The 15,123-nt window shown below is 36.6% G+C and overlaps 1 protein-coding gene across 4 annotated transcripts in view; it reads right to left on the bottom strand.

Moving 5' to 3' along the window:
• Window positions 1-2,365: 2,365 nt before the first annotated feature.
• The window catches only part of EPC2 (enhancer of polycomb homolog 2), a 113,505-nt gene continuing 100,747 nt past the window's right edge, over window positions 2,366-15,123 (bottom strand). For 2 of the 4 annotated variants that reach the window (XM_081052629.1, XM_081052631.1), the window contains 4 exons: window positions 8,091-8,227; window positions 6,407-6,566; window positions 4,663-4,996; window positions 2,366-3,630 (listed from right to left, as the gene is read on the bottom strand). In XM_081052629.1, coding sequence (XP_080908755.1) covers window positions 3,558-3,630; window positions 4,663-4,996; window positions 6,407-6,566; window positions 8,091-8,227 — 704 coding nt within the window. In that variant the 3' untranslated portion in view covers window positions 2,366-3,557. The remainder of the gene's footprint in view (window positions 3,631-4,662; window positions 4,997-6,406; window positions 6,567-8,090; window positions 8,228-15,123) is intronic. The other 2 variants (XM_081052630.1, XM_081052632.1) reach the window with 1 other exon arrangement.

Genomic DNA, 15,123 nt, shown 5'->3' with positions numbered 1-15,123 from the left:
GCATCTAATGCACTCAGTCTGAGAAGCAAAAAACAAACATTAATTGTCTGGTGGTGTAAGAGTGGGGGAGGCTGTTTTCCAAAAGAAATATAAAATTCTGCTATAGGTGTTGCCAATAAGTGGACCAAAAAATATAGTATTTCTTTGAAGAGCACTTTTTTCACATTATAGATGGATGCAGTGGTTTAAGAGTATTGACTACCTAAGCTTAATTCCTGGTTCAGTTAACTACCAGCTACACGACATAGGGCAAGTTATCTAACTTCTCCAAACATAATTTTCCTGACGTGTAAATGGGAAAAACAACAGCACTGAATGAAATGAAAAAGTCACTGAGAAAGAACTTTACATGCTCCATGACACAAGATTATTACATTGTGGTTAATGATTAAAAATATCTCATCTTACAGAATAAAATATTCAGTTACCTGAGATACCTTTAACCTTTTGAAATTTAATTTGCCAAATCAGTCAAGGGACAACAAAACATTTCAGTCTATACTATTACTGATCAACAAAATTTGTTCAAAACACATATAGCATTGTACTCACATACAGCTGTATATAGAGTGTTTCCCCCAAAATCAGACCTAGCAGGACCAGCTCTAATGCATCTTTTGGAGCAAAAAATAGTATGACCTGTTCTTAATATAAGACCAAGTATAATATAATACCCAGTCTTATATAATAATATTTAATACTGGGCCTTATATATGACCGAGTCTTATATTAATTTTTGCTCCAAAAGACGCATTAGAGCTCATAGTCCGGCTAGGTCTTATTTTCGGGGAAACAAGGTACTAGGGAGAAGTTTCTGAAATGGTAGTCCTCTATAGTCTCTCCCCCCCCACCCAAACAAACTTGGTAATAAAAAACACTAAGCATAGTTGCAAACATTGTATATCCTATTTTTAAAAAGAATGTGTATTTTTTAAATGTACCCTCCAGATATTTTTACTTTTCCCTTGGTCTTTTGCAAAAGAAAGATATGTGACACATCCTGAAACATACTTGCATTATGGTAATTGGTCATAATGATGGTCTTGAAAAACGATGATCTAGGAAAAAGGGTACTCTCTTTAGGAAGGCAGAAGACTTCAGTTTATGAATATTTTTATCTGTGCTGAATTACAAGATATCCCAGCACAGTTACCCCTTTGTTTAAAACAATATACAAACCTGCTACTCACCCCATCGAGAAACTCATTCTCCGAGGACTGTAGAGCTTACTGAACCGCAAGTACCAACTCTAGTTTCTTCAGAAAACCAAGAGATAGTGGTATTGCCCACGCAAAAATAAACCATTCTTCAATTTAATAAGGTGAAAATAAATACCTGTCACGTAAGTTTTTGAAAAGCACTGGCAAAACGTGTGTGCAAGTAACTGAGATGCCATCCATGCAACAGTTACAACCACCCAAATAAGGCAGGCTTATTTTTCTACTTTACTTCAAAAAGAACAAATAAATTGGTTATCAGTCTTTGATAAATTCTGGGTTTGCCACATCTCCAGAAACTGTACAAATGGATGAATACTTTTGTTTTACTTAAATTTTTTATAACATGTATATCACACAAGGCAAATTCACTTCATGCTTTGCTTCAGTAAAATGGAAAAAAAGCTTTCTCTGAAAATGGCACTAAAGTTGGTTTAAGTTCTTAATGGCAAGGAGATACACCCAACTATATAAGCAGAATGAACACAGTCATAATACATATATCGAATCAAAATTATTTCCTTTATATCATCAGCAATGAGGAACTCCAGAGGTAGTATGGCAGAAACGAGCATGGATCCTATCAGGTCACAACCAATGAAGAAATGAAATTTATTTTTTTCTATGGTTTTGCCCATAAATTGCTTTATACATTTAGGACCTGAATAAAAATCACTCTCAGCAGAAATCTTGGCCCATTAATTTAACTGACATATCAGTTTACAACTTTCAGGACTGCAGATATAAAAAATGTAAAGTATAAAACTATGTAAGTTTGAAATGGTTTTCATCATATTCATTAAAAATATTTACATTTCTCAGTACTTACTTGACAAAACTCCCTTGCAATATAATTCTACTCTAAACTTTTATTTATAAAATGAGGCTCATTTATGAGATTTCAATGAATGCTCTACTGCAAATTACCTACATTCCATAAAATATTTCAAGAACTTTTCATATCAAAGGTAGTTTATATTGGATTATTTGAAACCCAATAGTGCTCACAGGTGAGCTTCTTATAATTCTTTTCATTAATGCTTGGAAAGCACTGTGAAAATGGAAAGTGCTGTTAAGTGCTATCATCTCCCTTAAATTTTTATTTATACTGTGTGCACATTGTGAAATAAACACATATGCAGCATGTCCATGTTTTGATATGTATTTTTATTTCCCTGCAGTTTTCACTTATCAAGAACAAGTAACAGGGAAAGTTGTCTGAACTAGTGCATAAACAAACATTCTGAAACACCACTACACGTATCTAATTTACAAGAACCGTATAAAAAAAGTCACTAAAACACTACACTATGAAGGTGTCCAACGCTTACAGTCAGACTTTTTCCAACCCGTTACTTGCCTTGTAGCCACAGGAAAACTCTCCAAAATTGAAAAGACAATCTTGCCACAACCCTCCCCACCCCCCAACACCTGGGATGGCTCGATATCTAGACTTCCAATAATTATTGCAATGATATAATGCAATACATACCTGGTAAAATATCCTTTATGTGGTGTGTTACAGTTTTAAAGCCAGTTAAAATATGCAGTCTTCAGATAAAATGTAATCCTTGAAAAATTTTCTTATCTGCACAGTTTAAATGTGCTAGATGCATAATTTTTCCTAGTCCATTTTTTCTGTGTAATTATTTTTTATAAACTGGTATTATAAATAGAAATATACATTCAAAATATATGGAAAAGTGAGTTACTACATTAAATTTGCATGTATCGATCCATCCCTTTCCCCTGCACAGTAATAGAAAATACTATTTTGCCTTGAACTTCATATTTGACAGTGAAATGCCACTAAAGTATTTACCAAAAAGTCCATCTAGTCAAATTGTGAAACAAAATGAACCAAGTGAAAACTTTACAGCTCCTTTAGAAAAAAATTACAAGAATTTCATTTCCTAGCTATGAATCTTTAACTTTTTAGACACAAAGTTGGATTTATTTTTACAAGATACAAAATGTAAACATGGCAAAATAAATAGTTAAAACAAGTGATGCAGGATCCCATTTCATGCTCATGATCCCATTAAAGAATTATTTTTTAAAATCCATTCAGTTGCAAATTCAAGTGCAAAAGCATGATGATGAATATCTACTATTCAAGTAACAGAAATAATATTGATGATACAAATAAACTATTTTACAAGGTAGTGATTTCCCCAATTTTACAAAATATACATCATATATCGATTACACATCTGATATGCTGTAGTCCATTTGGGTCCATTGTTATGCTCTGTGATCCACAGAGCGTCGCCTTTCGCATTCGGCTGGAATATGAATGACTGCACACCACCAGCACAGCTCAAAGCCACATGTTTTAGGTTATGTCACTTCCATAGCTACTGTGGTCTCTGCTATTCCATTTAAACCCAATCTTTCTGGTTCATGGTTCTCTCTATAATAAGGCAAAGAGTAAAATAAACATTAACATTCTCTAGAATATGTTATCACTTAGTATTTATAGATATGCTTTTATGCAACTAAACATGTACTTCCCAAGAACATATACCATTTTTACAATTTCTATACAGGAATGAGAAAAAGTTTCCTTCAGCTAAGAAGTCCTATTAATTATTAATTCCTTGATTATAACTATTTACTTAGGACAGAAAGTAATTTAACGTATTTCAGTATAAGCCAGTGATAAATTACTTATGAAATATATAACACAGGACAATCTAAGTTTTTTACAATAGATGGAGATTATGATGGTCAAAAACAGTAGTCATTAAGAGCATAATACTACTTAATAACTTTCCACCACAGTTTAATTTTACAGCTTTAAGGTCATGTAATTATGAATCCATGCAAATAATTTTTTTCTGATTCACTGTTCTCATATATTAGTCTTATAGAAAGAAATATAAAAAATACTCTGAAATACATTATATCAGATTTAGTTAATACAGAATATTCTAAATTTTAATGCACACATAGGATAATTTACTTTCCTTTTGTGTTTAATGTTGAAGAAAACACAAACATTGACTTGAAAATTAAACCTCTGACATGGAAGTTAATAATAACAACTCAAACTTCCAGACTGTCTAAACAACCAAAAAGTAATATAAGAGTAACTGAAGCTTCTAAAATACGCTGCTTTTTTGGGGGGTTTGATGGTTCCCTATTTGACGTGGACTTTTCTTTGGGTTTTTTACAATCCTGATTGGCATTTAAACACCCTACGAGTGACCTCAAACAAAAAATTTAAGTCACTGAGCTTTACACTAAGCAGATACTCAATTATCTGTTGAAAAGCAAGTCAATCAACAGACATCTACTGCTTGAGCATTATAAAAAACAAAAACGTCTTTTTCCTCCCACAGGACAACCAGCAGAAAGGGACAGAACAATGTTTGAATCAAGCACATGTGTGCGTGCGCGCGCGCACACACACACACACACACACACACACACACACACACACCTTGCTATGCTGCTGATGGCACTGCTGGGAGTAACCTTTGGCACTCTGTCCATACTGGCAGCAACTGTGGCAAGTTTTAAGGCTGTTGGCGATGGTGCTGAAGTCCGTGTGTTGATGTGCACGTTGACTGGAGAAACAACACTGACGTTATTGAGGTGCACTGCGTTTGTCAGGCAAGAATTGTTCATGGGAAGTGTTTGAGGGCTGCTCGTGCACAATGCTGGGATTAAGTGGTTTGTAGTGGTGTGGCCAACTGTCCTTACAAGTTGTACAGCTGAAATCCCTGGGCTGGATGATAAAGCCATATTGGTGGAGTACAATGTTTTCGAGGTTCCTGAAGGAGAAACAAAAAATCATTCAATTCATATCACAAGACGTTAATTACACTCTTAAAGAATTAGGAGTTTAATAATACAAATAAATGCAAACATTTGTATTCTAATTAAATGCCAAGTTAACTTTCCCTGGAACAGCCTCTCCAAAGACAGCTTCTGATCAGCAAGTACAACATACTCACCTGTTATAACCCCAAAGACAGACACCCTATTTCTACTGGCCTGCATTAAAGGGCTTTGCGGGGCTGGCCCGGTGGCTCAGGTGGTTGGAGCTCAGTGCTCCTAACGCCGAAGGCTGCTGGTTCGATTCCCACATGGGCCAGTGGGCTCTCAACCACAAGGTTGCCAGTTCAATTCCTCGAGTCCCGCAAGGGATGGTGGGCTCCGCCCCCTGCAACTAAGATTGAACACGGCACCTTGAGCTGAGCTGCGGCTGAGCTCCCGGATGGCTCAGTTGGTTGGAGCGTGTCTTGTCAACCACAAGGTTGCCAGTTTGACTCCTGCAAGGGATGGTGGGCTGCGCCCCCTGCAACTAGCAATGGCAACTGGACCTGGAGCTGAGCTGCACCCTCCACAACTAAGACTGAAAGTACAATAACTTGACTTGGAAAAGTCCCAGAAGTACACACTGTTCCCCAATAAACTGCTGTTCCCCTTCCTTCCCCAATAAAATCTTTAAAAAAAAAGAAAGAAAAGAAAAAAGGGCCCTTACAAACTATTCTGCTGCCTCCGTATTTGGAAACTGTGTAACAGGACAGAGAGGTTGAGGGCAGGTGAAAATGAGAGTTGGATTTCCATTAGAATTTATACATGTAAGAGCATCAGCAAGGAGAGGCAACCAGGATCGTGAGTACATGTAAGCTAAGTGGCAAATCCTAAGGTCTGACAGTAGTTAGGGGGCGACAGGAACAGCAAGTCTTGGAGGACTCAGGGCAGTGAGAAGCTCACAGGGTTTCAGTCATACTGTATTTCAACAGGAGGGGTCAGAGAAAGCAGGCCTATGAGTATGGAAGAGCGGGAAGGTGGGCCTGATTTCAAGCTTATTGACAGACCATCCCAGATTATATTTCGCCTTCTTATCAATGCATGGATACTTCAATGGTGATGGCCATTAGCTTGATGCATTTCCTAAGATGTGCGGCAACTGGCAGTCCATGGGTGAAAAGAGACAGGGTGGACAGTTCCACGGGTAGGTAAACAGTGGGTGCAGGAAGAAAGAGAAGGCAGGCCCTATGTGAATTCTGACAACATGCAGCTATTCCACCACACCTATCCATAGAAATTCTGAAGGGCGCTGAGTGACTTCCTGTACAAAGTATTCCCCTTGGACTTAAAAAACAAAACCCATACCTGAAATCAGTGCGTTACAACTTCGAGCTAGTCCCTCCCGCATGCGCGCACAGGCTCACCTGAAGGCTGGACAACACCGTTTATGTTGTTGTGGCCAGTGTTCTGCTCCTTGGCGGCCTCACTGCGACCTGGAACAGGCGCACTGACTACTGCAGATGCAGCAAAGTGGGCGCTGGCTGAGTCAAGGGTTTTAGACATACAGTCAGAGGCGCTTGAGCCCTGGAACACGGACAGAATTAGAGTCTCAGTATTTTAGATGTGATTCCATGAACATATTAAGAAACTGGCAAACCCAAGAGACTGTTGTCATTTTCATTTTGATCAGTTAAACATGGAGACATAGTCTATGGAGTCCTTGAGGAGGACTCCATAGACTATTCTTGGCATATGAAGCAGGGAAGTGACTGAAAACTGGGAAGCAAGAAACTATTTCTAAGAATTGGGGGATTAAAACACCCAACCTTTAATGCTCTATTAATTTTTCCAGTAAGTGTTAATGAATGCCTTAAACATTACTCGATAATCTCGATACCACGGGCAAAATGAACGAAATCACAGAGATGACTAAAAGTCGTTTTTGTCACAGTGTAAAACGTATGTTTTGGCCTAAGTTTGCAGTAGAGGCCACACACACTTTAGGCTGGTTACCCAAGGGACTCACAGAAGCAAATGAAGGCAAGTAATAGCGGTTGCTCTTGATTCTGTGTTAACATTGGTTAGGTCTCGCCAACAGCGCAGAATGTGGGCCAGTCCCAAGCCCACCCTGGAGTGGTGAGGGTCCCAGGGTCCCTGAGATTTTCCTGTTGCTGGACTCGGATCTCCAAGATGAGGGTATTGACCCTTTGGGAATGAGATGAACTACCACGGGCACGTGCCGTCCTGAGAGCTCAACGGAACTGAGCTGATCTCAGTTATTATTTTAGAATTACTTTTAGAATTACGAAGCAACAAAACTTAAAGACCTAAAACACTAGGTTTATTTTCTTCAGATGGCTCAAACGTGAAACACTCTTTTCAATTACAGTTTTGTTTTTAGTGGCTTATTCAACAGAAATGTATTCTCCTACAGTTCTGGAGGGCAGAGGTCCAAACGAGCCTTACAGAGCTCTACCGAGGTACTGAAGCGGTTTCCTTCTCTGGCAGTTACAGTTTCATAAGGTATTTTTATTCTTATCCACAGTGTCTTCATTTAGTGGTGTTTATGGAAAAACCTCACCTCGTGGCATTTCTTTTCTTCAGGGAAATGTGATTCAAGGAGGCAAGGGGGCTATGTTGTTTAGATTGGTTGCACAATTCAAGAGAATTACCTTTCAGCTCACGGAGGACATCCACATTGCTCTTAAACATACAGTTAAGGAAGGGGTGAGCAAAGTTATATCCTTGAAAAAAATATTTTGGGGGGAGTAGGGTGGGGGATGACCATTCTAAGAGTATATAATTACTTTTATGAATTCTCAATAACCTTTCAAAAAAAAAGTAGTTACCTTTTTCCTAAATTAAAACACTGAGTGACTAAATTTTTCCTAAATTAAAACACCATGTTTTGCTTTAGTGCTCCTCTCATAAAATATAAACGAGTCACTTAAAAATTATGTAAATTAACTAAAAAGACACTTAGGTTTCATCTCCAAAATTAAGAGTGGCAATATCAAAGTTACTGTCTGTGACTTTACTAAAATTGAACAAAACTACATAATTAGGAGAGAAAGGGAGACGTAGGCATGATGACAAGCCCCCGCTAACCTGTGCTTTTGGATGTGTCTGCTGCGAGGAATGCTGAGATTGCTGTTTCTGCTGAAGCTGAGCAAGTTGCTGCCTTTGCATTTGAACTAACTGCTGTTGATGTGTCTGGAACTGCTCTTCTGTGATACCCCCTGTTACTGATAAAGGACATTCATTTCAGAAACAAGTGTGTTTTAAAGTACTTTTAACAACAGAAATAGAACACAAACATACAATTATTCCATAATTAAGATGAAAAGCAAGTACAAATCACAATATACATTGTCAGCAAAGAACCCAATAAAAATAACAAATCTTTCAGCCAAACAGTTGCTTATGCTAATATCCATGATTTTATGCTAAAAAAGCTCCTGTATGTTGTTTTTACTGTATAACATAGTTCTTACATGAGAATTCTACCATTTGTTTAGACTTAGTATCTTTGAGATCACTCTGAATTCTCTACATTATGGAAGCTATATAATGAGAAAAAGTTTGATTTACTAGTGCAAATAATAATGCTTATGTTATAGGGTTAGTAAGAAAGCAGGACTATCTGCAAGAATGTAAATGATTCTGACTGCTGGTTTCTATCTATGACACTGAAGTGGAAATACCTTTTCTCTGATTATAAATCAGAGTGGAAGACAAAGACGTTCATCTAACATAACCATAAACCATGTTTAAGCCAAGAGATTAGATGCCTAAAATAAGTCCCATCTATAAAAATATGGGCTAGAAATCAGAGAGGTGTTCAGAAAATTAAAGATACAATGTATCCTCAGACATAAGCAATTACGGTGCAACCAACTGTGTTAAAAGTAACTGCAAATAAAAACAAAACATCTAAAACTTTGTTTAAAATATTGTGTAAGAAAAAGTTATCACAGGAAACATTTTTCTCAAAGAAATATAAACAAACTTTGTTACTTAAGTAGATCACGGTAAAATGATTTAGAGGACATAAAGCTATTTCCACAGAAGTTAGTATGCCATTAGAGTCAAGAAATATTAAATCACATCAGAATACATGTACTACTGAATCATTCTGCTCTATTTTTCTTTATTGCTTTCTTTCCTCTTTCCCAACTATTTCATTCAGTGAACAAGTATTTACTGTGTACTATGATGCAGAGTGCTGCATTAAGAGTTAAGAGGACTACAGGGAAAAACAAATTAAGAAGATGGTCTTTACTATAAAGTCCTACAGGGTAGCTGGAGAGAAAAGAAAGGACACATGTGAAGAAATACCAACTAATATATGAAACAACCTTTAAATGCAATTGAGCATATAATCAATATGACCTGAAAGAGTTTAGATAGACTACACCCTTAACCTAGCTTATTTACCTACCCCTCAAAGAGTTTTGTTTAGTAGGATCACAAATGGGAAACTAAAAAAGATTTTTTTAATGGTAAACTAGAGTCTATTGTCTATAAAAGGGGGAGATGGGCCTCAGAGACGGACAGTTTTAGATATGCCCCTATTTCTGTTTCACACCATTCTCATTAAAATTTGTATTAGACAATGAGGGGAAAACAGTTCTTAGGTACCAATTTTACTTTTAGAAGATTAAAAACCTGGGGTTATGATAGTGCTCACTCTAAAATTTCACTGTTACCTGTATTTTTGAAGCACACATTAGTTATCTTAATTACCAACAAAATCAAATGTCTTTCTTTACACGTTAAATTCACTGCAAGTGTTCTACTTTTAAATGAAAAAAAGAATTTTAATTCTCAATTTATAATCTTCAAAATCAAATGTAAATGTGAAGTATTCATGAATTTTGTTTGAAAATTCATGTTTGAAAACCTTGGGAAAGAGGTGAAAAACAGTTTAGATACAAAGGCAGGACGGAAAAATTAAACCCAAATAAATCTGTTTGAGTAGTAAGTATTGTAAGGGTGTGTATCAATGCAAAAGAAATAGACTTGGAATCTGACGTTAACACGGTCTACTCTTTCCCATCCAGCACTATGCTTGTCCAGAGATAAGGTTTAGATGTGCTAGAAAGGTGAGGGTCACGGGTTAACTTAAGTGAGGAATAAATCAAATAAAGAGAACATACTCTTAGTGGCTATTTTAAAATTGAGAGAAAAACGAGAAGTTTTTCATTTTCCCAAATCTTGGAAGTCAGACAATCATAAAATCTTACTAATTTAGAATTAAGTATGTATCTAACTTAGTAGAAAAAACCAAATTGTACTTTTTTTAAATGAAAAAAACTTTTGGTTGGTAGTCCATGGCTAATAAGTGTTGCCAATTGTAGGCGTTCTATTTGCTTTTATGAACAGATGATCACTTATGTAGACAAAAAGGGATGCTAATAAAAACTGTCTGTCCGGGGGCATATGACTACTTATCACCCTGGTCTTGTTGAGACCATTAGTTTGCTCAGGAACCCCAACTTCTTCCCATAGAAAACTCATAAAATGCCAACCAAGGCTCAATCCAAATTATTCAAATTAATGGTCAATGTTTCCTAACCTTTTAAAAGTTAGGCTAAATTAATTTGGGGAACTTATCCAATAATGTTGTAGGGGTTTTGTTGGGTATCCGATGGGCATGCGTCCTATTTGGGAGACCACCTCAGGGATGGTGTGGATGCCTGATCGTGGCGTTGTGCACCAGAGGCTAAACATTAATGAATGCCAACTATAATTTTATGTGTGTGATGTGATGGCTGGGTGTGAGGTGGGAGGGATGGTGGGTGGGGGGAGGGGGGTTCACAGTATGAGGGATGTAGATGGTGGGCGTCTAAGTATTATCTTGTCTTGTACACCTGAAACTAATAAAAAAAATAAAATAAAAAATAAAAAAATAAAATAAAAGTTAGGCTGACTTCGATACCAAAAAAATCTCATCCCTAATTCCATTACTGGTTGAGAATCACTGATATTAACTTAATTTAATTCTATTAATATAAATATGCTTTAAAAAAATCACATTCGGGGCTGGCCCGGTAGCTCAGGCGGTTAGAGCTCCACGCTCCTAAGTCCGTAGGCTGCCAGTTCGATTCCCACATGAGTCAGTGGGCTCTCATCCACAAGGTTGCCAGTTTGATTCCTCGAGTCCCACAAGGGATGGTGGGCAGTGCCCCCTGCAACTGGGATTGAACACGGCACCTTGAGCTGAGCTTGCAGATGGCTCAGTTGGTTGGAGCGCGTCCTCTCAATCACAAGGTTGCAAGGGATGGTGGGCTGTGCCCTCTGCAACTAGAAACGGTAACTGGACCTTGAGCTGAGCTGCGTCCTCCACAACTAAGACTGAAAACACAACAACTTGAAGCTGAACGGCACCCTCCACAACTAAGATCGAAAGAACAACTTGACTTGGGAAAAAAAAAAAAAAAGTACACACTGTTCCCCAATAAAGTCCTGTTCCCCTTCCCCAATAAAATCTTAAAAAAAAAAAAAAATTGCATTCATTTTTTTCTCTTTCCCCTCATCTCCACATCAGCATGATATAGCCATTCTTTTTATCTAGCCTTTCCTTTACTAAAAGATGTTTGTGCCTGAAACCAGCTGATATTACGCATTCAGAATTTTCTAGAGCATTGTTTTGTATTATTTCAACTATTATTTAGACAAAAATAGCAATTAGTAACCGTGACACAGAACTGGAACACATACAAAAAACATCCTTTCTGACTAGCTTCCATTTTGGGTGAATGGCAAGTGGTAAGAAAAGTATGGTTTCAATGACACAGTACTTAATTACCATTCTCAGGTTTGATTTACTGGTAGGTGGAGGATGGCAATTTGATTGAAAGTACCTTCTTCCTACTGATTATTTTTCCTTTTAAACATTACCTTAATACTTCCGTAAGAGATTCTTTCTTACATTCACTTTCAATCATCGAGACAGCATTAAAACACCAGGAAAAGCTAACAGTTACAGCATGAAGAAAACTGTTTAGGAATGAGATACAGGATTGGGGCCCAGCTTTGGGTGGGTGGCAGTGGCACAAAGAGGAAATGGGAATGTACAAAAAAGCTTTATCTGTTCCTGTTGGTTAGGGCCAACCTAAATTATTTCTACTAGTTCCCCTTAAGTTGCTCGCTTAGAAGTGAAATTCATGCCGGTTATAAATCTACCCTACCCTACCCCTCCAAGTCCTATCAGTTTAAAAATAACCACAAATTGAATGTTTGGTGAAGATTGCAGTATTTCACTATTCCAGACGGATGGGAAGTGTTGCTTTCCCAAGTAAAAAGTTTTGCAAAACTCCCTGGGTAACACATTCTAATAGATAAGTATATATATTACAGAATTTTCCCTTTTATATATGCAAATGTCATTCTATACATTAGCAACAGATTTACATCTCTAAATATTTTGTGTATATAACCGGCAATCTTTTTTTCATTAAAGCCCAAACTTTTCAGACTATCTTCTTTCTTTCTGGCTCATTACCTATCTTGGATTTACCAGTTTGCTTTATTCCTCAGATAAATCCAGGTACCTTTCTGAAAACACTAGTCACAATCCTTGGAAGGCTGATTGTTTTCAAAGGTCCTATGCGTCCCTTCTTTCTTCCTTCACCTTTCAGGCATGTGGTTCCTACCTGGTGGTCTGCCAGGTTGATCGCTTATCACCTTTCCCTCTCATACTCCAATAGAAATCCATCAAAAACACACTCCAGGTCTCACCCCTAGACTTTACAGTGGTGTAATTCTAAAGCTCTACATCACTGTTTCTTAAACTTGGGTCCACAGAGATATTCTTGACTGCACGTGCATCTTTACAAGGCTTTGGTAACTTTGTATTGTTGTTTCATTGACAAACCATGAAAAGTCTAATAGAAACACATTCTAAATCTTCTGGATGACTGTCTCACAAGAGAGTATAAACATGATTTTTGTGCTTCTCCCTGCCTTTGTAAAACAATCCTTCTGCTTTTAACGCAGCATTTCTCAAAGTGGGCTAAGATGATGTATTCTTGGGAAGCCATGAATTTTTTAAACAGCCTAGACCAAGTTCACATATTTTAATGAAGAACACCTAACGTAGTAGTAAGGATTATCTAAAAGTCACAACAAATATATGACCCAGCATTTCTTCATCAACCAGGTAGGTCCTTATTACAAAAGTTTTTAAAAAAAGTTTTATTACAAAAGCTTTATTGAAGCAATGCTGACTACATGCAATTTTTGTGTTTGTGAAGACAGATCTGGGGGCTGTACTGAGGTGGGGTGGGAGAGAGAGGTCCTATTTTAAACTTTCCAGGTCATAGTGAGGAGTCAGGTGGAAGTTCACATAAACCACTAAAACTACTCTGAGGACAAATCTTCCCTCCTTGAAAGCTGACATAAGCTGTCCAGGACTATACACATCCTACAATGCAACTCTCACAGCTAGAGGCAAATTAACAAACTGCAAAACTATGGGGGTAGGGTGGGTAGAAATGGGAGAGGGGGATGGGAGAAGAGGAACAAATAAGATGTGAAGATAAAGAAAACAGACTAACAATCCATTTAAACTTCTGATACTCAAGCTCAATAGTTACAATGAAAATTTCGTTATTACTAACTTTAGCGTCAAAATAAAATCTTTGAATTCCTGAAGTCTGAATCCCTTTCTTACCTTTGGAAGTGACCCTAACTAAAAAAAATAAATCCTTGTGAGGACCTAAGCTAGCTGATAAAACATAGTTCTACCTATCCTGAAACTTTTATGCTTGCAAATATTTTATAGCAATTTAAGAAAGGGAAGAGAAACTGGAAAAATTAAAAATCAGGAATTTCTCTTGGAAAACTGTCTAAAATGTTGGTTATTTTAAAAATTAGTAATATTAAGATATCTGAAGCTGGTCAAAAAATCTGCTAGTCTCTCTATGCAGTATACTAAGACAAATGAGGAAAGAAAAAAATGTTAATTTACAATATTGCATTAGTCAAAATCAAGATTAAATGTAAATTAACCCACCCCTTCAAATCTGAACAAGCAAAGCTACTTTTAGATGTGAAATATATTTTCTTAAGGTTGAGATTTAAGAACAGTATCTCAAAAGAATAGTTAAATAATATTGCACTTTGAAATGACTAAAAACTTTATCATCTATTTCTATAAAGAATGTAATATTTGCAATGTGTTGTAAACTGCTTGAAGGTAAGAATTATTGTCTTGTAAAACTTTGCAACTTTTTAAAAAAATTTGCAGCTTTTAAACAATATAGTACTTTGCATATAATAAATCCTAAACAGTTATGTATGAAATTAATTTTCCTTCGTTATTCACTTGTCATTTTCAGCACAACCTTTCCTTTCTCTGTCTTGATTCTATTCTTTGCGTGAATTTTTAAATTAAGAAAACAACTTTACCTTACTTAATAGTTAATAAGATATGTCTCTGCTTTAAAATGAAGTCTTTAGTTTTAGTTCTTCTAATACCTGGGAAACACATTTTAATTTGTTGTCCTTTAAGCCCTTTATGTATGATATCAAAAATTATACTTAGAATATTTTAGGACACAGGGATTATGACTTGAAAAATATTAACTGAGTTATTGATAACATAAAAGAAAATTCTTTGCCACCACCCCTCAAGTGCTAGTTTTTTTTTAAGAACTAAGGAACTAGTGATACAAATAAATAATGAGTGTCAAGTGTATTATGTTTCTATTTCTGATTAAACCATTTATTTGCTGGATTTCCCAATTGTGAAACAGACAATTTAGTACTTGTAATTTGTCTAGCTCCGTGATATTCTCTGCCAGGTAAAAATATGGTCCTGTGTCAGTCTTGTTACTCTTATTAAAGACACATGCTTTTACCGCCAAGGCAACTAACAAGCAGAAGGCAAGTATTAAAGACACACAGATTAAAAGAAACTAAGTACAGGAGGATTCAATCCCTTGTATACTTGTATGTCCATCAAATATAAGAACAAAACTTTCTAAGCCGAAACACCTACATCCTATGCCTTAGGCAGTTGAAGCAATTTCTATCAATACGTACTGAATTGTAAGTGAACCCACTACCTCACCAGAACTGAGAAAACTATGTAAAGAATATAACTGGTACAAATGGGTACTTAAAACTGTGACTC

Source organism: Rhinolophus hipposideros, assembly GCF_964194185.1.
Source record: "Rhinolophus hipposideros genome assembly, chromosome: 6".
Classification (NCBI taxonomy): domain Eukaryota; kingdom Metazoa; phylum Chordata; class Mammalia; order Chiroptera; family Rhinolophidae; genus Rhinolophus; species Rhinolophus hipposideros.
The sequence above is the reverse complement of the archived record's forward strand: the minus strand, read 5'-3'. Positions and strand labels throughout refer to the sequence as shown.